Here is a 23,296-nt window from a genome sequence, read left to right as displayed (position 1 = left end):
GTTGAGTAAGTTTATTCTTTGAAAGTAGTATCGCTGACATAAGATAATTTCAAATGAAAATCAAACATGATAATACAATCATCTGAGTGGTTTCTTTTGCCTGAGGCTCTCAGCCCTTATAAATAACATGGAAGTTACACCATATGTTCTTGTCTGTAGACGTTATTGTTATTGACATTTTAAACATGAACAAACAAGCAAGCAGAAGGAAAGATCACTAATCATAGGCAGTTTTAGATATGCTTGTACATGAAATATACTCAATCAATAGATGCATTACCTTGTATATTTCACGGCTTTAAACACATTGAAACTGCATGCATTATTAATGGACAAATTCGACGTGTAAATAATTTCTAATGAACCACTTAAATTTCCCATTTTCGGGTCGTTGCCATGGGCACATATAAACATATTGATACGAAAGGTGTACATGCATGGCCTTACCAATAGACATACATTGAAGAGAGCCTCAAAACACTATGCCACGTCTAATTGTGAACTGGATTCGTAGAACACTATTTCTATATACAGTTGTTGACTTTGTTGGTGCCATCGAGAAGACTTGTTCCCCCATTATTCAACTACTTGTACAAGAGAATTCAAGATTAACAGGAGCTGTGATTGACACTGTTATATCTTCAGGTGTTGTTACTTGCGCCAAGGAATGCCTGTCAAGACATGCGTGCAAGTCCTACAACTTTCATCTTGATGACGGGACATGCGAGCTCAATAGTGAGGATATCGCAAGTATTGATGGAGCAGTGTCAGCTACAGGGGTGAAACGCTTTGTGTTCTCTGTGTCACAAAATTGGCCTCAGGTGAGTTTACCTATATTGTTAAAATTTATTCAGATATGTATTTCATCACAGTTATTTATACATACATATATAGGTTAGGCAGATCACACAGTAACCGGACTTAATAATGGTATTTATGATTTTTTTGTGTTTATAGAAACCTATACGCTGAATGTAATGTTGACAAATACACAGAAATGGTAGAAGAACAATCATATCTTGATGTTAATCTATTAATGTTTCGAAAGATGTCATCATAACAAGATTCTTGTATTTTGCTTTTAACATAGATTCGTTCTTTCAGACACTGGTTTGCCTGACCCAGGCTCGATTATTTACATGACATGATATGGCTGGAATATGCTGATTGTGGCGTAAAGCAATATTTACTCCATTGTCGATCTTTAAATTTATGTTTACAGTTCATAGAATCAGTTACAAATGTCATAGTGTATATACTATATTTTCATTATATATTGACAATTGATTCTGATAAAACTCAATCTCCCACCAGAGAATACTTGGTGCATGTAAAGACCACAACTGTCCTTTAAACACACGGTGTGTGGAAGTAAGGGGCAATACCTCGCTGTGTGTTATAACATGTAAGTATGTTGTACTAAAATACTGAACCGCAAAAGAAACGTCATTATGGATAGATATATGAGAAACCTTATTCGTCCAAACACTGTAAACATACTTTGAGACATATTATAAAGATGAAACTTGGCAAAACTGATCATCAAGGTTGCAATTAAAGTGTCAAATATTCTGAAAGTGAAACACAACACTACTCTCTGAGAATATGGCATCACAAGTCAGTGTCTCGTGTGTCCGCCATGTGCATTGATGACTGCCTCGCAACGTCGATACATGGAATGGATGAGGCAGTTGATGAAGGCCATATGCACTTGAGCCAACACTCCGAGGAACGCCTGACACAGTTCAGCTGCAGTTGTCGGCCTTGGTCGGACGTCATTCAGCCGTCTTTGAATCCCGTCCCACAGGTTCTCAGTCAGATTTGAATCGGGGCTGATGGCAGGCCACAGCATGGTTCTGATGCCATTCTGCTAGAGGAAGTCTCTTGTTGCTCTCGCAATGTAGGCACGGGCGTTATCATCCTGAAACTCGTGGTTGCGGCGACGTGCCAAATGAGGTATGGCGTGTGGTCTCAAGACTTGATCAATGTACCGAGCTGCTGTGACACCATTGCCTCTCCCTCGACCGATGTTCTGGAAGACCACAGGGCCGACCCTCTGTGCAAGACCAATTCCACCCCACTTAATGATGCTTGGACCACCACTCTCTAAACAACACAAGCATTCGAATAACGTTCCCCGCGGTGTTGCCAGACTCTCCCTCTGCCATCTGCTTTTGAGACAGTCCCGGCGATCACGAGGTGTCAGAATGGGCCCTCCGTGTGGCCTGTGACAATGGATGTGTCTGCTCGCCAATTCTAGACGCACGGTGTCCGCACAAATGTGTCGCTGGTGTGTCCCCATGGTCTGCCGAGCAGTAACAAAGCCATCTTGAAGATGCTGTCGCACAATCTGACGATCCCGACGTCGGGTGGTGACCCTTGGTCTTCCACTACGTGGTCGGTCATCTGTAGTGCTGGTGGTCTGGACCCGTTGCTGGAGCCTGTATATGGTCCTTACGTGGACTTGAAATGCATTGGCTACTTGCCGGGAGGTTTGTCCATCTTGCAATCGTCCAAGGGCTTGGAGTCGCTGATCTCTTGTCAATCTTGGCATGGTAGCAATTCAATAACGAATGAATGTTATCTGATCTGGGTGGATTTTTATAGGGCAAGAAATGGGGGAACGCATGTGCATTTCAACTTGCACGGAACTCACGTGCATCTGGTTACCATGGCTGTTGCCGTGATGCGTTTTGGCGATCGGTGTTATTGTCATCTGCTTTCATCAAATTTCATTTTTCCGGACAAGGAAATGTTAAATTTTAGAAACTTTGATCAAAATTACCCAGATATCTAAATGACAATTGTTCATGCAATGTTACTTGGGGTGACGTTTTTTTTGCGATTCAGTTTATATTGATTGCGTCCCTGTCATAATGAAGGCACGTCTGAACCGACGCTATTCGCTGTGCAGAGTTGCGCTCCTTGAGCACGCCAGAAACCTATGAATAGAATCCCGGTTCGCCCCTGTTATGTTTTTTATAGCTTTTTTCAATGCTCTGGGTTTATCCGATGTAGTAAACGTCTGAGACCTGCATTACTTTGGGCTTCCCTTCCACAATAATCTGACATGTCGTGATAGCACTGGAATACTGTTCAAAACGGCCTTAAAGCCAACTCATTCACTAACTCCTGTCCTGAAGTTGTGGTTGTGTGGATGCTTGAAATTAGAATCCATTTTTATTGTTAAAGTAGTTGGCAATAATTGAAAACATCACGTCCTGCGTCACCGTGGGATTACGGTTTTGCCTAAAGTTTGGGACACAAAGGTAAATTTCAAAGCCTAAATAAATATATTTTTTCAGATCTTCTTGTTGTAGTAACAAAAATACTTCGTCTATGTCTTTAACAAAATTACCAGCACCACCCCTACTCCCCATTTAACTCTCCGAAATAATGTATTGCTTTATTTATCAGTAATAACGTTCACCGGTCGATTTTACAATGAACAAAATTTACATGCAAATAACATGAATTCATGAATTATCAACCTACTGCATATTTATAGTGACAAAATACTTGTACACATTCCTGACGTCAAATGGGATATCACTTTGAAGACATGACACAGAACGGATGTCAATCATTCGAAAGATCCTATCGATTCTTTTAATTATTTGGTAGAGAATATTAAACAGTTCTAAACCATAGCTTTCGTTTTACTGTTAACAAAATCGAAACTGTCACACCGGTGCAATTCAGAACGAATCGCTATGTTTAACGTAAACTAAGCTTTGTCAGTAGCATCGCCCTTCACCTGGAGCTGAAACACCTAGTCACCTAGTATATACTGTATATATTCAACAAATCGCTTTGTACTTCCTGTCTCAACTGAACAGTACATACTCTCAATACTAAAGCTACATTGGGCAAATTGAGGTGCACAGAAAACACCAAAGAATGTAGTTGCCCGAATATATAATATCGACATGAATGGAAAGTTGAAGTCACTCCTCTTGTCATTCAGTCTTGTGGATCGTTTTTATCGCCCTGAATCTTTATGAATACATCCACATGAAACAGATCATCCGGATGCATTGGTCTTTTTCATTTGTAGCTTATTATTCTATGACCACTTATTAACGATATCAGATCAGCAATATACCTGGCGCTACTTCTTGGCTAAATTCCCTTGTTTTGATTTTACCAACCTGAGAAGAAATTCTGATGCGTTTGCATAAAGAATATATCAGTAAGGAAACGAGAACAATGTGTTTGCATAAAGAATATAGCAGTAAGGAGACGTGCACATTTTGTGGTCATTAGAAGGCCTACTTCTTGCTAAATGTCCAAATGCCTAAATTCACTTTGATATTATTTATGATTCATTTCAAATATTGTTTTCTCGGTATACTTCAGATGATATTTACCTTCATTTTTGACATCTTGAACTAAACGCCTGAAAATAGAGATGTATCTATGTATATGGTCACTGCGTTTTGGAGACATATGCCTCACCTTTTTAGAACCCACATAGTATTTAGGGACCGACCACTTGATATTCTAGGTATTTTTTATTTAAAACTACGATCCTGAATTCCCTTTAAAGACAAACATTTTGCATCAATGTAATTTGTCAAAGGTCTGAAGCAAAATATGTTTTACAAGACGACAATTGTATATGTTTTCTATAAAATTGATAAAATGTTCGATCCCTAACTCCACTTGTCTCAAATGCTTTCTGTGAATGTAATGAAAGATCTTTCGTGATTGTATCAATAATTATATGGTTAAGGTTTGAGGCTGGAACTCGGCGGTACATTTGCCGGACCCAGCAATAACTTTCTCTTTGAAAGGAATTTTATAGAGCTGTGGATTCCAGTACAAAAGAAAAATGTATATGTCTTCAGGTTTGAGAGTCAAGTCAAAGGTTCATAGTGTTGATGCGTGGTTGTGGCAGATTTCTTCCTCAGTTAACATAGTGTCCTTATATTGACATTATTCGATATGTCCTTTATACAAAGTTCTGTCTCTTATACTAATGAATGTTAAATGCGTGAATGTTAAATGCGAAAAGCAAAATTCGATCATTCGTGGCAAGTCAATAATATAGGCGGTGAATTGTGAAACCAAAATCGACCCAACACGAAACCAATATGTTTCTTGTTAATTATCATTAATGTTTAACATATGTCGAAAGAAAATCTTCATGTGTTTTCGCTTGGTTGTGCTGTAATAATGACATTGTCAACAAGTTCATTTGTATCAACGCCAAGCGAAGCGCAAACGATGCCTCGTTAAAACCAATTAGTTTCGAATCTTGAGACAGCTGTCTTGTGATGCCAGGAGATGCAGTCATGTGTGTATATTGGAAGAACAATAAGAGTCACCAGGGCTCGTCTCAACATGTTTATTGCACACAACTACACATGTTATACAGATTATTTTAAGAATTCATACATTGCACAGCAAATAATCTGATGTGTCTACATGTCATTATCATTTATTAATACACTACATAGCACATAATCAAATTCAAAACTACCAATTTAGGTTCAACAAGATGTGAAACAGAATCTGTATATTGTACGGGTGTCTTTACATGGGCCAGAGGCTGGTCCTTTTCGCGTTGGAGAAGGTGTTCTAAATCTCTATACTTCTGTCGGGGAGGATGACGGCCACCTGACAACAGCTGACTGATGGTTATCTCGGTATGATTCTGCTCTTTTTGGAGGATGCTGATGAACTTGAACAGATTCGGATGTGGATGACAAGTCTTGTTCATTTTGGCATGCCAACCCTCTACATTTTTCGTGGTTCTGGACCCATCGTTGCTGAAATGGTTCCACATTGTTCTATCAGGTTTTTCTACCCACTGTAATGTCAAATAGTCCGCAAGCTGAAGTAGTGAAGGGTCGGCGGCTGGGTTTGCAAGGTCGGTGTCTTCAATGCCATGCCACCAGACATTATCCATGTCACCAATCCTCACCAACGGCAAGGCACAAGCACGTCTGACAAACAGTTTCACGACTGGGTCAGTATTGAATCTTGTCTGTAGTCCAATCTGAACATTTCGCCATATGGCCTGTCTGTAGTGAAACATGCAACCACGTAGTCGGCACTGAAACACTTCTGCGGCAGCTTCTTGGTGATGTAGGTTGGTCTCAGGTGAAGATTCAACTCGGCTGTCTTGCTCTGGATGCTTACTTACTTTAGAGATTTAACGTGCGCTTTCCGACTGATGCGTATTTCGCACACGGGCCCGGCCAAGCCATTTAATGTACTTCCGAAAGGGGCGAAAGTGGTCTGTGCAATCCAAGAGGGGGGTTTAGGGGCTGCTTATATAGAATTTGGGAATTTTGAGATTTGGAATAGATGCCGATGGGGTTGGGGAGGAGAACTAAAGGAGCTGGGTATGGTGGATGTTTGTTTGTTTATGTGATTTTGATTTGGTAGGTTATTGTGTTTTTAGATGCGTTTTATTAGTTCCGTTTTTATTAAAAATACGCCTAAGGCCTTGAAGTTTTCTAGTTTATTTTGTGGGTGTAGTATTGCTTCTAGAGTGAGAGCCTTGTTTAGATTGAGGGTGGTTTGTAATGCGGTTCGATGTGTTAGGTAGTGTGTGCAGTGGATGAGTGCGTGTTCTGGAGTTTCTGGTTGTTTGCAGTGTGGGCAGTTACCTGTAGTGTGTTTTTTTAATTTTTTAGGTGGTTATTTAGGTTGGTGTGTCCTGTTTGGAGTTTAGTGATTATTCTGTCGATTTTTTTTGATGGATGGATAATTTTTGGTTTGGTTAGTGGTTTGCTGAGCACTTTTTTGATTTGGCTATTTGAGTTTAGATATAGGTTATGCCATTTTTTGATTGTTTACACTTTTCTGATTTTGAGATGGGTAAGTTTAAGCTTATTTCTGGGATTTTGAGGGATAGTTTAGCTGCTTTATCGGCGTTTTCATTACCGTATATTCCTACGTGGGCGGGTATCCACAAGAAGGTTATTTGTTTGCCTGCCTTAGTTAGGTCGTTGGAGCTTTTAAGTATTTAATTTATTAATTTAGGTCGTTTTTTTGGTATTTTTGTTTTGGAGGGCTTGCAGTCCACTTAGGGAGTCGGTAAGTATTAGGATTTTTTTGTGGTTTTTGGATTCTTGATTATGGAGGGCTGAGGCCATGCCCATTAGTTCTGCCGTGAATATTGATTGGTTGTTTGGGAGTCGGAAGGATTGTGTGGTTTAAGTTGGCTGTGTGGTATGGACTCCGAAACCTGTGTGTTTGGAGGTCGGATCTGAGGATCCGTCTGTGTAAATGTGACACCAATTTGGCCAATTTTCGTGTATGTAAGCTAGTGTGGTAGTTTCAGCTATGTTTGGGTCGGTTTGTTTATTTTTTTGGCTAGCTAGTGTTGTGTCTATTTGGGGTATTTTAAGTTTAGGGGTGAAGATATTTGATTGTTTGCAGTTTTGTTTAATATTTTTAATTTGGTGTTCATTTAGGTAGTTTGTTATTCTTTGGGATAAGTAAGGGGTGTTTACGAGCTAGAGCTTGGTTTTTGGGGCTGATGTTTTGGTTTATTAAGTTTTGGATGAGAGGGTTTGATTGGGACGCGGCCCAGAAATTTAAGCTTAGCTGTTCCCTGCGTAGACTTAGTGGCATTTCTCCTGTTAAGGCCTGAAGTGAGGTGTAGGAGGTGCCATGTTGGGTGCGTGTAATTAGTTTGAGAGCCTGATATTGTATTGAGTCAAGTTTTTTAGATAGAGAGTTGTTTAGGGTGTTGTATATGGCGCAGCCGTAGTCTAGTTTTGATCTAATTAGTGATATGTAGAGAGAGAGGAGTGTATCTTTGGAGGCTCCCCCGTTATAACCAGTTAGGCATCTTAGGGTGTTTAGGTCTTTACTGCATTTAGTTGTTAGGTTATGCACTGGATGATGTTGACTCGGTACTTATGACCCCCATATACAAGCTCATGAGTTAACCGTGGTCACTGTTTGGGACCTATAGCGGTTGATTGTCTGAGTGAGATCAGTTCACCTGCCACCTTTGGACATGCTCCCTTTACTTGTGAAAAACACCACGACTGTTAATCCCCACCAGCCTGGTGGCAAAGTGAGGATAATCCCTTGTACGTTCTTAACTGTGTTTATATAAATGTCAACACTGTAATAGATAGCCAGCCAAGGAAACTCCATCATCGGTAATTATCACGTCATCCTTATTCACATACATCACTCTCACCGAATTAATCACAAACCCCTAAATCCTTAAAAACAACAACACTCAACTCTTATAAATAACCAACACCTTATCCTCCCCCATCTCCCTAACACAGCTCGCACTCATTTCTACTCACTACCCACGCCCACCACTCAAACACACCCTTTGACCCAACTCCTAAAAACAAAAAACACCTCATCCCCCCTTCTCCTTAACACAACGCACGCTCTTTCCTACTCACCACCCACGCCCACCACTCACATACCTCCACTCCTTCGACTAAATATCTCCTAATCCCCGCTTTCAACTTGTCTCACCTAATCCCAGCCTTCCAGCAACAAAATAAATCTTTAATAATGAATCCATTTCCCAAACCCTCCTACTAAAACCAACAACAAATAAACACCGCAACCTCCTCCGCCTCCTAAACACAACTCCAGTAAAAACAACAAACCAACTCACCTCCCCAAAACACCACTCCCACTCCACCACCACTCACCACAACACACGCTCTCCAAGTCTCCAACACAACACCCAAACAACATGACTGACACCCGCAACGCCACACTCGCAGACATTCCAGCTCCTTACTCACCCATGCCTGCGGAAGCGCACAACACTTCCGGGAGGTCACTCGAAAACACGTCACACCACCCCCACCAAACCAGCTAACTCGCCACCTCAAAACACCAAAAAACGCAAACTCGACACATCCACTCCACCTCCATCGCCCACACCCTCCCCGGCCGTCTTCCTCACCACCTTCGCCCTCTACTTCTTGTCAGCAGGCTCAGGCACCACTCCCTCACTAGAACTTTCGGCAGATAAAATAGGACTTTGGTTTAAAAGAGAAAAAATAAATTACAACATTATTAAAAAAGCCAACAAGGGATACCAGATAATCTTCCCTAACCGAGAATCTTACAACGCAGCAAATAAAAATAACTCAAATATTCCACGTCACGGTAATCAAACAAACACCTAATTGGCAACAATATACACGAGGCGTAATTAGGGTTAACCCAAGGGAAACAACTGGGGACTTACAATTATACTCTCTAGAAGCTAACATAAACCAAGACCAAAACCCTCAACCCCTAATTACCAGTACGCGTAGACTAACCTCAACTAGAAACGGAAAAACGGTCCCAACCTCCATTGTCATAATCAACTTAAAAAAGACCGCTAAATTCCCTGAAGCCCCCAAACATATATCCTTCGGAGCCCACACCAACTTAGAAGTCAAACCCTATATAAAGCAGGTTAAGCAATGTTCAAAGTGCCTCAAATACAACCACACTGCCTCCCAATGCACATACCGTAAAACTAAATGTAGAAAATGCGCACAAACAGACTGCCCAGGCACATGCACAACCTGGTGCATCCACTGCAAATCCACCCAACACACTTCACTTTCAAACCAATGCCCACACAGACACACACTCACCCAGCAGGCCAACAAACACATAAACATAGACACGGCTAAAATCCAAACACGAAAATTTGCTACACCTGCATCTAAACCACTCCTCCCTACACCACACCCAAACACCATCCCACAAACAAACACCACACCCATAACCGACAGCTCTGTCTGGGGCCCTTACAGAGAAACCGCACCCACCTCACACACACAAGCAGCCACTCAACCAACCACGAAACCTCCCACATCTCACATAGCCAAAACATCAACCCCGCATGCAAAACAAACCTCAAAATGACCACCACAACACGACCCTCATCCAAGCACCCTACAGCCCATATGGCAACAATACTCTCCCACAAGCAAGCACAACAACAAAACACAAACACTAAGAAATCATTAGCTACACCCATCCCGCAAACACCTTCACAATCCTCCACATCACATGCCTCCCCCATGGAAACCCAATCAGCTAAACCTAATCTAACCAATGACGAAGATTTCTCCACTACTGAGGAAACAATAGACACTACTTCAACTAAAACAAACCAAACTCCCCAACCAGCCAACACCCAAAACCTAAATAACCTCACCTTACTCGTAACATACATGCATAGTCAAAACTCACCAAAAGATAGCATGAAATCCTTCCACAAAGTAGCTTTCAATCTAAAATTAACCGATCTTCCCTTCTTCAACTTTAACCTCCATCTAAAAGAACTCACCGAATAAAATAAAAACTAAAAACTAAATCACCAATCACACGAACCCAATAATGGAAGGACTAAATATTTTTCAGTGGAACGCCAACGGACTCACCTCCCACGGCCATGAACTAAAAACTAAATTTAAACTAAATAAAGGCCCTCACATTGCTTGTATACAGGAAAACAAATTCTCAAAAAAATCCAAATTCACACTACCTAACTACAACTCAGTTAGAACTGACAGAGCTAAACCGAAAACAAGAAGAGCCGCAGGAGGACTAATCATATTAGTCTAGCCCAAAGTACTCAATGGGAAGTGCACGACGTCCCGCTAGGTAGTGACCACTTCCCCATAAACATAACCATAGTAAATACAAACGTACCAATCCAAACAGAAAACCAAGAACCAAAATTCCATTACAATAAAGCTAACTGGGACCAATTCCAAGATATCTGCAACGAAGCTAACTTAAACGTAATAGAAAATAATGATCCAGAAACCTATTGTAAAAACCTAACAGACTATATAATAAACGCAGCCAAAACCTCCATCCCCTTCAAAACATCTAAGACAGGCAAACCGACGGTACCATGGTGGAATGAGGAAATAGAACAGACTAGACGAAAACGTAAATCAGCCTTCAATAAAGCAAAACGCGACTACAAATATTTAAACATAGCCCACGAACTAAACCACCAGGTTCAAAAACTAGTCCAAATAGCCAAAAGTAGAGACTGGAAAAAATTCTGCGAAGGTATAAATATATAACCGTACAGATGCCAGAATGGTCTGGCGAAAAATCCACGCCATCAGAGGCTTAAAACGACATTAAAAATAACCTAACATTGACAACTCAACCAACTCCACCCAAAAAGCAAATAATCTCGCCAACCACTTTTCGGCCGTCAGCAGTAACAACAACTTCAGTCAAAAATTCCAAGATAAACTTAAAACAGAAAACAAACCCACTAAAGAACCAAACAATAACAATCTAGAAATAAATCAAGCCTACACAATGGAGGAGCTCCTCTACGTAATCCAAAACAGGAAAAAGGGCACAGCCCCTAACTTCTTACCAAATAATTAAAAAACTCCCCCTAAAACTACTCCAGGCACTACTCAAACTATACAATCTCATCTACCTAAACGGACAGGTTCCTACTCCCTGGAAACAGGCCCTAGTCATATCAATCCCTAAACCTAATAAACCAGCTAATCAAGCTAACTCACATAGACCAATATCCCTAACTTCAAACTGATGTAAAGTAATGGAATCAATGGCTAAAAATAGATTACAACATTACTTAACCCAAAATAACATCATAAACCCAGATCAAAGCGGTTTCACTCCTGGCCGCTCAATCCTAGATAACCTCGCCCGACTAGAACAAGATATTAAGACAGGACAACTAAATAAACAATATACCACAGGCATCTTCTTAGACTTCTCTAAAGCTTTCGACATGGTATGGCACGATGGGCTAATACAAAAACTTAAAAAAATAGGACTCAAAGGTCAGATGATAAACTACATCCAGGATTTCCTAAACAATCGTAAAATAACCGTGGGTATAGACCAAACTCTATCGGACCAATGTCCCCTAGAAAATGGCACTCCACAGGGCAGTATCCTCAGCCCCACCCTCTTCAATATAATGATAAACGATCTACTCGAGGGCCTATCCCCTAAAGTAAACAAATCAAAATTCGCGGATGATGGAGCCATCTGGATCCGCACTAAAAGCATGAAAATGGTCCAAAATTTACTCCAAAAATCTCTTAATAAAATACAACAATGGGCTGACAAATGGGGCTTCTCCCTTAACTCAGAAAAAACAACAGGAATAGTATTCAAACATAAAAACATGAAACCCGCCTCCCCAATCCTCTAGCTAAACAATCAAACAATCAAATTTCAAAAACAAACCAAATTCTTAGGACTTATTTTCGATGAACATCTCACCTGGGATGCTCACATCCAAAACCTAACAACTAAATGCAGTAAAGACCTAAACACCCTAAGATGCCTAACTGGCTCTAACTGGGGAGCCTCCAAAGATACCCTCCTCTCTCTCTACATATCACTAATTAGATCAAAACTAGACTACGGCTGCGCCATATACAACACCCTAAACAACTCTCTATCTAAAAAACTTGACTCAATACAATATCAGGCTCTCAAACTAATTACACGCACCCAACATGGCACCTCCTACACCCCACTTCAGGCCTCAACAGGAGAAATGCCACTAAGTCTACGCAGGGAACAGCTAAGCTTAAATTTCTGGGCCGCGTCCCAATCAAACCCTCTCATCCAAAACTTAATAAACCAAAACATCAGCCCCAAAAACCAAGCTCTAGCTCGTAAACACCCCTTACTTACCCAATATCCCAAAGAATAACAAACTACCTAAATGAACACCAAATTAAAAATATTAAACAAAACTGCAAACAATCAAATATCTTCACCCCTAAACTTAAAATACCCAAAATAGACACAACACTAGCTAGCCAAATAAATAAACAAACCGACCCAAACATAGCTAAAACTACCACACTAGCATACATACACGAAAATTGGCCAAATTGGTGTCACATTTACACGGACGGATCCTCAGATCCGACCTCCAAACACACAGGTTTCGGAGTCCATACCACACAGCCAACTTAAACCACACAATCCTTCCGACTCCCAAACAACTAATCAATATTCACGGCAGAACTAATGGGCATGGCCTCAGCCCTCCATAATCAAGAATCCAAAAACCACAAAAAATCCTAATACTTACTGACTCCCTAAGTGGACTGCAAGCCCTCCAAAACAAAAATACCAAAAAACGACCTAAATTAATAAATCAAATACTTAAAAGCTCCAACGACCTTGTGGATACCCGCCCACGTAAGAATATACGGTAATGAAAGCAGCTAAACTATCCCTCAAAATCCCAGAAATAAGCTTAAACTTACCCATCTCAAATCAGAAATTAAAAGTGTAAACAAGCAAAAAATCACCCAAAAATGGCATAACCTATATCTAAACTCAAATAGCCAAATCAAAAAAGTGCTCAGCAAACCACTAACCAAACCAAAAATTATCCATCCATCAAAAAAAAATCGACAGAGTAATCACTAAACTCCAACAGGACACACCAACCTAAATAACCACCTAAAAAAATTAAAAAAACTCACTACAGGTAACTGCCCACACTGCAAACAACCAGAAACCCCAGAACACGCACTCATCCACTGCACACACTACCTAACACATCGAACCGCATTACAAACCACCCTCAATCTAAACAAGGCTCTCATTCTAGAAGCAATACTACACCCACAAAATAAACTAGAAAACTTCAAGGCCTTAGGCGTATTTTTAATAAAAACGGAACTAATAAAACGCATCTAAAAACACAATAACCTACCAAATCAAAATCACATAAACAAACAAACATCCACCATACCCAGCTCCCTTAGTTCTCCTCCCCAAACCCATCGGCATCTATTCCAAATCTCAAAATTCCCAAATTCTATATAAGCAACCCCTAAACCCCCCTCTTGGGTTGCACAGATCACTTTCGCCCCTTTCGGAAACACATTAAATGGCCTGGCCGGGCCCCGTGTGCGAAATACGCATCAGTCGGAAAGCGCACGTTAAATCTCCAAAGTAAGTAAGTAAGTAATAGATTTTACTGTTAGAAGTATGACGACAGTAACATGAGACACTACTAAAGCACACACCATTGTAAATGTGTTAGAGGTACAACGCTATGGTGAGTGAATATTGAATAACAGCTGGCATAACTAAAAGGTTGGTTTGACCTGAAAATCCGAAAGGCGCCGTGCCTTATTTGTTATGGGTTTAAGAAAATGAAATTGGGATATCGGCCATGGGGATGAATAGTCATGGGAAAGATGTAATCAAACTTTTGAAAGAAACTTTATCTTTTATGTGTATAAAGATATGCGAACATACGAAATATATAAAGAATCATTTAAATATTTTTTAAACATCCCTTACAGTTAATTATTACAATCATAACAGGGGGCCACGCCATGTCCTAGACTCGGCTTGCCTGCCCCTGAGTGCTTGAGTTCATCGCCTGCAGCCGCTTGGAGGCGAAGGGAAGGGTATAACTCAAGCTTTATCCGACCTATTTCCCCATACAGCATATCGCTATGCGGGAAACGTTGACTCAGTTTCATTTAGCGAGATATTTGCACTTTTGGAGAGTGTGAATAATTGAAGTGTCACGCTACAGGAGTAAACATATTACCATTTGAGAGATAACTGTCATTGAGAAGTAGGGTTCCTGGTAAAAAATAACAAACGCACTCACAACGTTGTTGGTTTCAATTTTGACAATATCTGCTCGTATGCATGTGCAGGTCTACTTCGTTATAAAATGATATTACAACACTGTACTATTACTTTGAAAAGATTAATTTTGAAAAGTATTAATTACTTTATGAGTTAATACCACAATGATTGTGTCAACCTAATACCCCATGTTCCTTGAACAAAAATACAAACATTTCAGGATGTCATAATTGTGAGTACAAATTATGAGTTTTGTTTTCATAAAATGTTTATTTTCTATTTTTATATAACTTAAATCTTTAAACTGAAATGTGTCATATTCTCATTCCTGATTCTGAAGGTATCACATGCAGAGTTATAGTTTTGTTTTCATAAAATGTTTATTTTCTATTTTTATATAACTTAAATCTTTAAACTGAAATGTGCCATATTTTCATTCCTGATTCTGAAGGTATCACATGCAAATTTTAAAATTTGTTTTAATTTCTGTGTTACAAATGTGCGCAGAGGTACTTGCATTAATAGGTAGGTATGCTACAAAACATCTTTGCGCCGTGTCGATCCTCTGGATCAAAGTTCTCTTGTATTTGTTGTTGTAGAAGTATAATATTGCTGTTATGACGTATATTAACATATATATGTCAATGTGTCTACTTTGCAGACTGCACAGCTCCTCCTGCGGTTGAACATGCCACAGCGTCGTCCCCGGTCAATCAGGTAACTCCAGTAAATCAGTCATTGCAGCTCGAGTGCACTGCAGGATACGTACCGTGTGGAAAGGCCGTCACATGTAAGCCGGATGGAACATGGACGGTTATGACTTGCAAGCGTAAGTTGAAACAACGGGATCAGACATACATGTATATTAGTATGATAAGGAAATGTTGTTTAGAACGTAGCGTGTGAGTGAGTGAACGTAGCTTTACGCCAGTCAGCAATATACTAGCTATATCACGGGGTTTCTTGAAGAATCGGGACTAAGAAGCTGGTGACCGGTGAGATTCAAGGAAACATGGCACAGCTAAAAAGGGGGTGGGGGTCGCCATTTACCATATAAAAGGGGAGGAGTGGCCATGAACATGTGACACAATTCTATTGTGATTAGAACAGTATTTAGCGAGTGCTACTTTAGTATAGAGACGGTGTGTGTGTGTGTGTGTGTGTGTGTGTGTGTGTGTCGAATGTTATTTGTATGGGGGCCTTGCGGGAGGGACGTGATAAAAAATGGGGGCCAATATCATTCTACTTCTCCCCCACCTTGGTTGCAAGACATTTTACCTCCGCTTCCGTAACTATTGAAGAAATAACAGTTGATGCATGTCATCGTATCCCAATTGCAGGGATCGATGCTCATGATGTCAAACACTGGATTGTCTGGTCCAGGCTCGATTATTTACAGACTGCCGTCATCTAACTGTAATATTGCTGAGTGCCGCGTTAACCAACCAGCAAACAAACAATAAATGGATGTCACATATGTAAGGAAGAGATGCGGAAAAAATACCTTATGCAGAAGGCTGTATGAAAATAAATGTTTCTCGGGCACTTTGTTTTATTTAAAATTAAAAACACAAGTGAAAAGGAAGGAAAACTATATTTTGTTTTTCCTCACCAAGCATACTAACAAACAGAGCGGAGCACACATTGATGTCGTCTCTTTAATACAATGAAAGTTGTCAAGCATTGAGAACAGCGTTTGCTTCACATCACGCGGCCAATTTAAAAACAAAATGTTGTTATTGGCGATACAGAACGACTGGCATGCGGAATTCAATCCCTCAGATGCCACAGAAACAAATATGTCCATTCTTTGCAACCCTCACTTTGAACTTTATGAAACGGATGTCATAGGTTTGAATTCTACGGGGGAATTCTCTGTGCTGTAGCCTGAGATCTGTCATGATATCTAAAATTGTATGGTTTCCGTATTGGCATTTGAGTTTGGTTACTCATGAACAAATCAATACCAAAATGAATTTTAGTGATCTATGGCAAAGTACAAAGGTCTAGTGAAGTAATGATGTTGTTATAGAGGTTATCACGCTTGTGTGTTTGGGGATGGCAAATATCCTGCATTAGGAATAAATATTGTATTTAACGAGCCTTGGCGAGCTAAATACATATTGTTTATTCCTAATACAGGATATTTACCATCCCCAAACACACAAGCGTGATAACCTCTTCACATATAATGTCATTCTTTAATTCTGTGCTTGAGCAACATATACGCAAAACAACAACTGTTTTTGATTGCCTTACGCGGCAATCCATCGGTCTGTCCGCTAGAGTAACTGCCCTTTGTCAAAGGGAAGCTACTCTAACCCTAGTCTATGAGACGTCACGGCCACGGTCAGACGTTGTTGACAGTCGGTCTGTCCTGTCATAACGTTAAGAAGTGTAGTCAGATGTACACACAGCGACAAAACGAAACAATGTAACAATTCAAACATATTTCGGCCAAATCCAACTATTTTAATTTGTGGAGAAGTTTTCAAGCCGCAGAAGTCTACAAGCACAGATATGGCTACTGACCCCGCTTGGCTAGGCATAGTGCCCTCGCAAAGTTGTTTCGAAATTTATATCTACTAAGTGGCCAAACTTATAAAATGCCTTAGCTACGTCACAGTTAGACACTGATTTTGCTAATGATAGCAATTATCCCTGTAGTTTATCCAGATTCCCGATGGTTAATTCTGACTCGATCGCCGAATGACAAGGGCGACGCCATGTTTGTTTATAAACAGTGAAAGTAGTCCCTACTTGACCTTTGATATTTGCATCGCTATCCGCATATGACCCCAACGGATATCGTTTTTATCCGTTGGCTTTATCCTGCCGAGAAACCTACCCATTGTATGATAAATAAAATTATTTTACTGAACAATATTTCATTCCCAATTAAAATTTTCATTCTTAGATAGGAAACGTACTGTTCGACACCTTTACATAATTTTATAATTTAAGTAGACACAGTGCCGCGCGACCGCAATGCTCGCACGACTTTCACTTTGAAAACTTATGAAAATGTTTACCAGCAAAATAACCCCGCATCTAGGGGTAAATGGTGCGCCGATGCCCGGGAAACAATTTCTTTTTAGCCTTATCTAGTTGCATCTATCCCTTTCCTCTTTTCTTATTATTTACGAAATTTCATTTGCAGGTCTGTCAAACTGTGGAGATGTGCTTCAGTTTAGTCCCACGTACACTGATGGAGAATACTGGCTGTATCCACAACCACTGAATGGTGAACGTGTAAAGGTGTACTGTCATGGCATGAATAATACACCCTCCGAGTACATCTCTCTGACCACACCTTACTTCATGGATGCTCCTAGGATAGAAAATTTCAATTGTTCAGGAAAGGACACACCTGTTGAAAAGAACTGGCTTGGACATCATATTTATTCAAAGTTTGGCTTGGATGTCCAGGTGAGGTTGACTGCAATCAGAAACGTGTTGGCACGACTTGACTCGGCATTCATCGCTGTTTCATCAATGTCCCCTTCCACCACAACTAACTGGCGGTCTAATGAAATTGCTGCTGTGTTTTCATGCTGGCCGATGCAAGTCCCTATTTTGACTTGTACTATATGGCCCCGTGTTTGTTCATGTGAACACTTGACTTGCCATTACGTGTGTTTGTGACGGGTGTCACCTGTGGGGCAGCATACACTCACCTATCGCGATCACCTGGTCACATCACTATTTGATAGTAATTCATAAATACATTGTTATCCTATTCGACATCGTAGAATGAACTAATTTAGCAGAGATGTCTGACGGATATGGAAAGGATTTTGTCGCTTTTATTTCATACATGTAACTAGTGAGTGAGTGAGTGAGTGAGTATGGTTTTTCACCGCTCTTTGCAATATTCAAGCAATATTCAAGCAATAGCACGGCGGGGGACACCAAACATGGGCTTCACACATTGTACCCGAGTCTTCAGCGTGACGAGCGAACGCTTTGACCAAAAGGCTACCTGACCGCCCCTACACACGTGACTAATGTAGTAAAACTTTTACATGAGAAAGTCTAACACATCCCGGCTAGAATTATCACTTTCAGTTTGAGCAAAAAGCCAGTGCCTAATGAAGTTCCCTTGCTGTTTTATTGAGAAAGCTTAATGCGAATATGCGTTTCTAGTCAAATGAATGAGTGAGTGAGTTCAAATGTAACGTCACATGGGCAATATTTCAGGCATAAAGCGATCCCAGTCCAATTAATCCTATCCTGGTTGTTGTTTCAAATGTCCGTTGCCGTAAAACTTTAAATCCTAAAATAACACGACCCTTACTGATAAAATTACCTATATTTTACACCAGAACGCCCTTTGCCCCGAAATAACATATAATAACAAATGTAATTATTACTATGAGTGTCAGTTTGGTCGCAATGATATCAAGTTAACATGTAAACTATAATTTGAAGGCATATTCCGTCAAGAGAGACCTGTGCCAGTGAACATGCTAAACAATTTCTCGTTGCAATCATACTGTTCTCCAACAATACATGTATGTAATTATTATTAAGAATCATTATATTAATATATCTTAATTAATATTAATGACTATTATATTGATCATAATTATTACAAGTATGTAATACCAAATCACGAGGTTACATTACTTAAAGAGGCACATCTACTTGCCTGAAAACCGAACTAAATATTTGAAACTTGACCAGTGTTTCAGCGTCCTACGGTGATGGTATTCATTTTATGAACATTTTATTAAGCTTGTCAAGCAAAATATGTTCGATCTAATTAGTCATATCATATAACCACGAAATGGACATTTCACCTTTATATATTTTCTACAAGAGGCTTAAAGTGTCACCCGTGATTTATTAATCACCGTTTTTGTGTCCTTCATTTTGGTAATTTAAAGGGTTCACAGTCTGCAGGGCCACCTATATGATGGCATGTACTACGCTTCATTGTCCTGCTCTTATTGCTCACATGTTAGCCCTCGTAAAGGTTCGGGTTAGAAATGGCAGCCAACAGCAATGCTTGTCGTAAGAGGCGACAGACGGGATCGCGTAGTCAGTTTCGCCGACTCGTATCCCAATTGCGTATATCATGATGTCAATGACTGGATCTTCTGGTCCAAACAAGATTATTTATAGAACGCCGTCATGTAGCTAGGATACTGCTGTGTAGGGCGTTTAACAACAAACACCAGCTTAAGGTGAAGTCGTGACATGGGAGATGGTGGGTGAGAAAATATTAGATAATACCTGAGATATAGTATGCCTATGAACACAAGCTCCATGTAAGAGGCGACTAACGGGATCAGGAGGTCAGGCTTTCAGACTTGGTTTATGCGAGTCATCGATCCCAATTGCTGTGATCGATACGCATGATGTCAGTCACTGGATTGTCTGATCCAGACTCGATCATTTACAGAAAGCTGGAATATTGCTGAGTGGGGCGTTACACAACAAACGATAGGTTGTGCTTGCCTGAGAGTGACAGGATTTCCTTTAATTCTAGTGTAGTGGATACAGCATTTACGCGGAAAGCGGAAGGTCGGCGGTATGATCCCCTGGTCACGTCATACAAAAAAACGTATAAATATAAAGAAGGAAGGCTTTCTTACCCTGACTGGCACTCGGAATTTAGTTGAAGAAAAGTACTGGTTGGATCTGAGTCGGTACAATGTGTCTGACTAGTATGTCCATGTTAAAGTATGACACGGTATATAAGTGGGTTAAAACCGGTCAAAGTCTGTATTAGTACGAGCAGCTGCACACACAGGACATTGTGCATGCACGTATTCATATAAATGAAATTATCTTAAACGCGACGTTAAACCCAAATTTACCTAACCTCATGGTAACAGATCGCATCTGTCTCAGTGCAGGTACTATATGTTTTTAAAGCATTTGTATAATAAATATTTTTTCAGACCATGGAAATCAGACAATCGGATGACGATTTCTACAGCAAGCAGGGGAACAAACCTGCAAGAGTGGGTGAAGTCCGAGACTGCTACTCTCGTAATTGTGGCCCAGTAGGCCGTGCGGTGATAGATCTGAGAGGGACCGGATTTTCTCTTGATACTAGCGTAAGTTTTTTTCAAATCAGTTAGAATTACTGCCGCTAGTTCTGTGTCAGTCCGTTCTGAAACAGTGAACTGTGAAACCATTTTCACTGGAAACTAGAATGGTCGCACTAGATCATAACTAAACACAGCATCAGGTTCTAGTTCTGGCTCTGTGTTTTTGGCAAAGTTGGTTGTAACATACGTTATATCTTAGTATTATGACCGAATTTAGCTTGCCCATTGCCTCCGTAGGGATGCCAGATAAGAATAATTCCCCAGCAACTTAAGTATTATTATCGCAAGAGGCGACATAATGGGTGGTCAGGATCGGTGTCATCGTAACCCGTTGAATTGAAAGTAGTTCATGATATCAATCACTGGTTTATCTGGTAACGATTCGGTTATTTAGGGCTCGCTCATATAACTATAGCCGTGTGTGGTGCTAATCAATAAGAAAACTAACAAACTTGTCTATTCATTAATGAAAATGTTTCAGGTAACATGGAAGATGCTTGGTAAATGGGGTCCGAATGTGACGCGATCATCAAATGGCCAATTCATCGAAATTAGGTGTGGAGGATATTGCGGTGTGTGTAAAGTCAACGGTTCTCTGTCCCTCTCTTTGGCTGAATCTGATGGTAAGTATATTCATTAAGGTAACAGTAAGTGTGATCATATGCCTAATGAATTTGGAACCTAATAATCATGGGGATATAGATATATGAAGGTATATATAGATAGATAAGGTTGGCCTTCCATACATTAATTATATACATATTTCATGTATACCACTGGTCAAGACACCACGGACCTCCGGGTAACTCGTTTGTCATGATGGGACAAGGAGACATTTACCCTCTTTAAATCCGATGATGGGAACATGTAGACAAGTTTCATTAGTTGTGTACAGAATGCATAACTTTCTTGTTACAATTCGGATTCGCATTTGTGAATTTCGATTACTGTTGAGTATTTTAGGCCTCCAGAAAGCTATACTATATACAATTTCCCTCTCATAAATAGCTATATGAATTTGAAGAACTCGGTCACATTTACATCTGGGTAAACAACAGAACGATATCAACATAAATGTAGACTATTTCATTGTGATAACATTTAAGTTGGTGGTCTCAACAGTTATAGCTGTAAATACAGCAACTGTCGTAGAGGGAACAGAATAAGGAAGCGCATTGTGGGATGTTCACAGGCATGGAGGAACAAATAACTTAATTGTTTGGTTTGTTGTTTAACGCCGCACTCAGCAATATTCCAGCTATATGACGGCGGTCTGTAAATAATCGAGTCTGAACCAGACCATCCAGTGATTAATATCATGAGCATGGATCCACGCAATTAGGATCGATGACATGCATCAACCAAGTCAGCGAGTCTGACCACCCGATCCTGTTAGTCGCCTCTTACGACAAGCATAGTCACCTTTTACGGCAAGCATGGGTTACTGAAGACCTATTCTACCCCGGATCTTCACGGGTCAAAAAATAGCTTGACAAGGGCCCGAGGCCAAGTGTCCGTTTCAGAATACAATAACCCTGCTACTATTTCAGCGTCAGATGAATCAAAGTCAGAATTAGTTTCTAAAAGTTCAAGCCTGTCCCCTGCCCTCCATTTAGCGCCAACAGGGGCACCATATGTCAACTGCATTCCAGCAAACTAACACCATAAGGACACAGTTATGTTATACTCTAACATATCAAGAGGATCAACCAGACTATGGTCCATGAGTCACCGCCTTCTGGGTATATTCTCTTGGCAAGTATATTAAATAACGTTATGAACAGAAGACTATTTGACAATTAGGTTTTTGAGTCAAACCATACAGAAAACTTCATACACATGGCTTGACATAATCAGCCAATTGATAGAAACTGGTCCATTCTAGCACCCGTCAAGGATTTGGTTTTGGTTGTTGTTTAACGCCGCACTCATTCCAGCTATATGACGGCGGTCTGCAAATAAACGAGTCTGGACCAGACAATCCAGTGATCAATATCATGAGCATCGATCCACGCAATTGGGATCGATGACATGCATCAACCAAGTCAGCGAGCCTGACCACCCGATCCCGTTAGTCGCCTTTTATGACAAGCATAGTCGCCTTTTACGGCAAGCATGGGTTGCTGAAGACCTATTCTACCCCGGAATCTTCACGGGTCTGGGAGCGTAGAAGCACGAAGAGGAGAACTTTTGTTGTTCAGTATACATGTATGGTAGACAGATATGTAACAGTATCTATGGTCACCAAGTTTTGTAACAAATGCTACAAATATACCTTCGGTCGCAATTGTTTTTTGTTTTTCTATATATTGCAGCTCCAGCAGAGAACAGTGCTACGATCCCTACGTGTGCATGATGAACAACTCACCGTCCCAGTCTCTCTGTTCATGGTTTGAATTTCCACAATTACCATTAGGGTTGCAAGCCAAGAGGATGGAAGCCCTTTTGTAATCGTTGGAATATCATTATTATTATCATTATTTACAGATTTAAATAAAAAATGCAGCAAAGAGGGTTTGGGTGACCCTGGCACAGTCTGACTGTTTAGGCCCATTGTCAGGGCCCTTGCCCTCTCTACTCTCAGCCTCCGACAGCGAAAGAATAGGGTCAGGTTTGTTGGCCTGGATAGGTCTGAA

The 23,296-nt window shown here is 40.4% G+C and overlaps 1 protein-coding gene across 1 annotated transcript; it reads left to right on the top strand.

Moving 5' to 3' along the window:
- The first annotated feature begins 482 nt into the window (after nt 1-482).
- LOC139461937 (uncharacterized) lies at nt 483-23,016 on the top strand. Its single transcript, XM_071243423.1, has 7 exons — nt 483-821; nt 1,315-1,405; nt 15,260-15,427; nt 17,759-18,027; nt 20,508-20,666; nt 21,142-21,283; nt 22,976-23,016. Exons 1-7 carry the CDS (start codon nt 483-485, stop codon nt 23,014-23,016), a joined length of 1,209 nt encoding a protein of 402 aa, XP_071099524.1.
- The last annotated feature ends 280 nt before the right edge of the window (nt 23,017-23,296 follow it).

Source organism: Haliotis cracherodii, unplaced genomic scaffold (assembly GCF_022045235.1).
Source record: "Haliotis cracherodii isolate W230 unplaced genomic scaffold, xgHalCrac1.p SCAF_15, whole genome shotgun sequence".
In the NCBI taxonomy this organism is placed as follows: Eukaryota; Metazoa; Mollusca; class Gastropoda; order Lepetellida; family Haliotidae; genus Haliotis; species Haliotis cracherodii.
Note: the sequence above shows the minus strand (reverse complement) of the source record. Positions and strands in the feature narration are given on the sequence as shown.

What these genes read in the sequence shown, in the direction of transcription:
- LOC139461937 (XM_071243423.1), top strand. Translation starts at nt 483, where the DNA reads ATGCCACGTCTAATTGTGAACTGGATTCGTAGAACACTATTTCTATAT. An exon ending in TGTCACAAAATTGGCCTCAG is followed by an intron (nt 822 to 1,314) that starts GTGAGTTTACCT and finishes ATCTCCCACCAG; the next exon opens with AGAATACTTGGTGCATGTAA. An exon ending in AGTTTGGCTTGGATGTCCAG is followed by an intron (nt 18,028 to 20,507) that starts GTGAGGTTGACT and finishes ATATTTTTTCAG; the next exon opens with ACCATGGAAATCAGACAATC.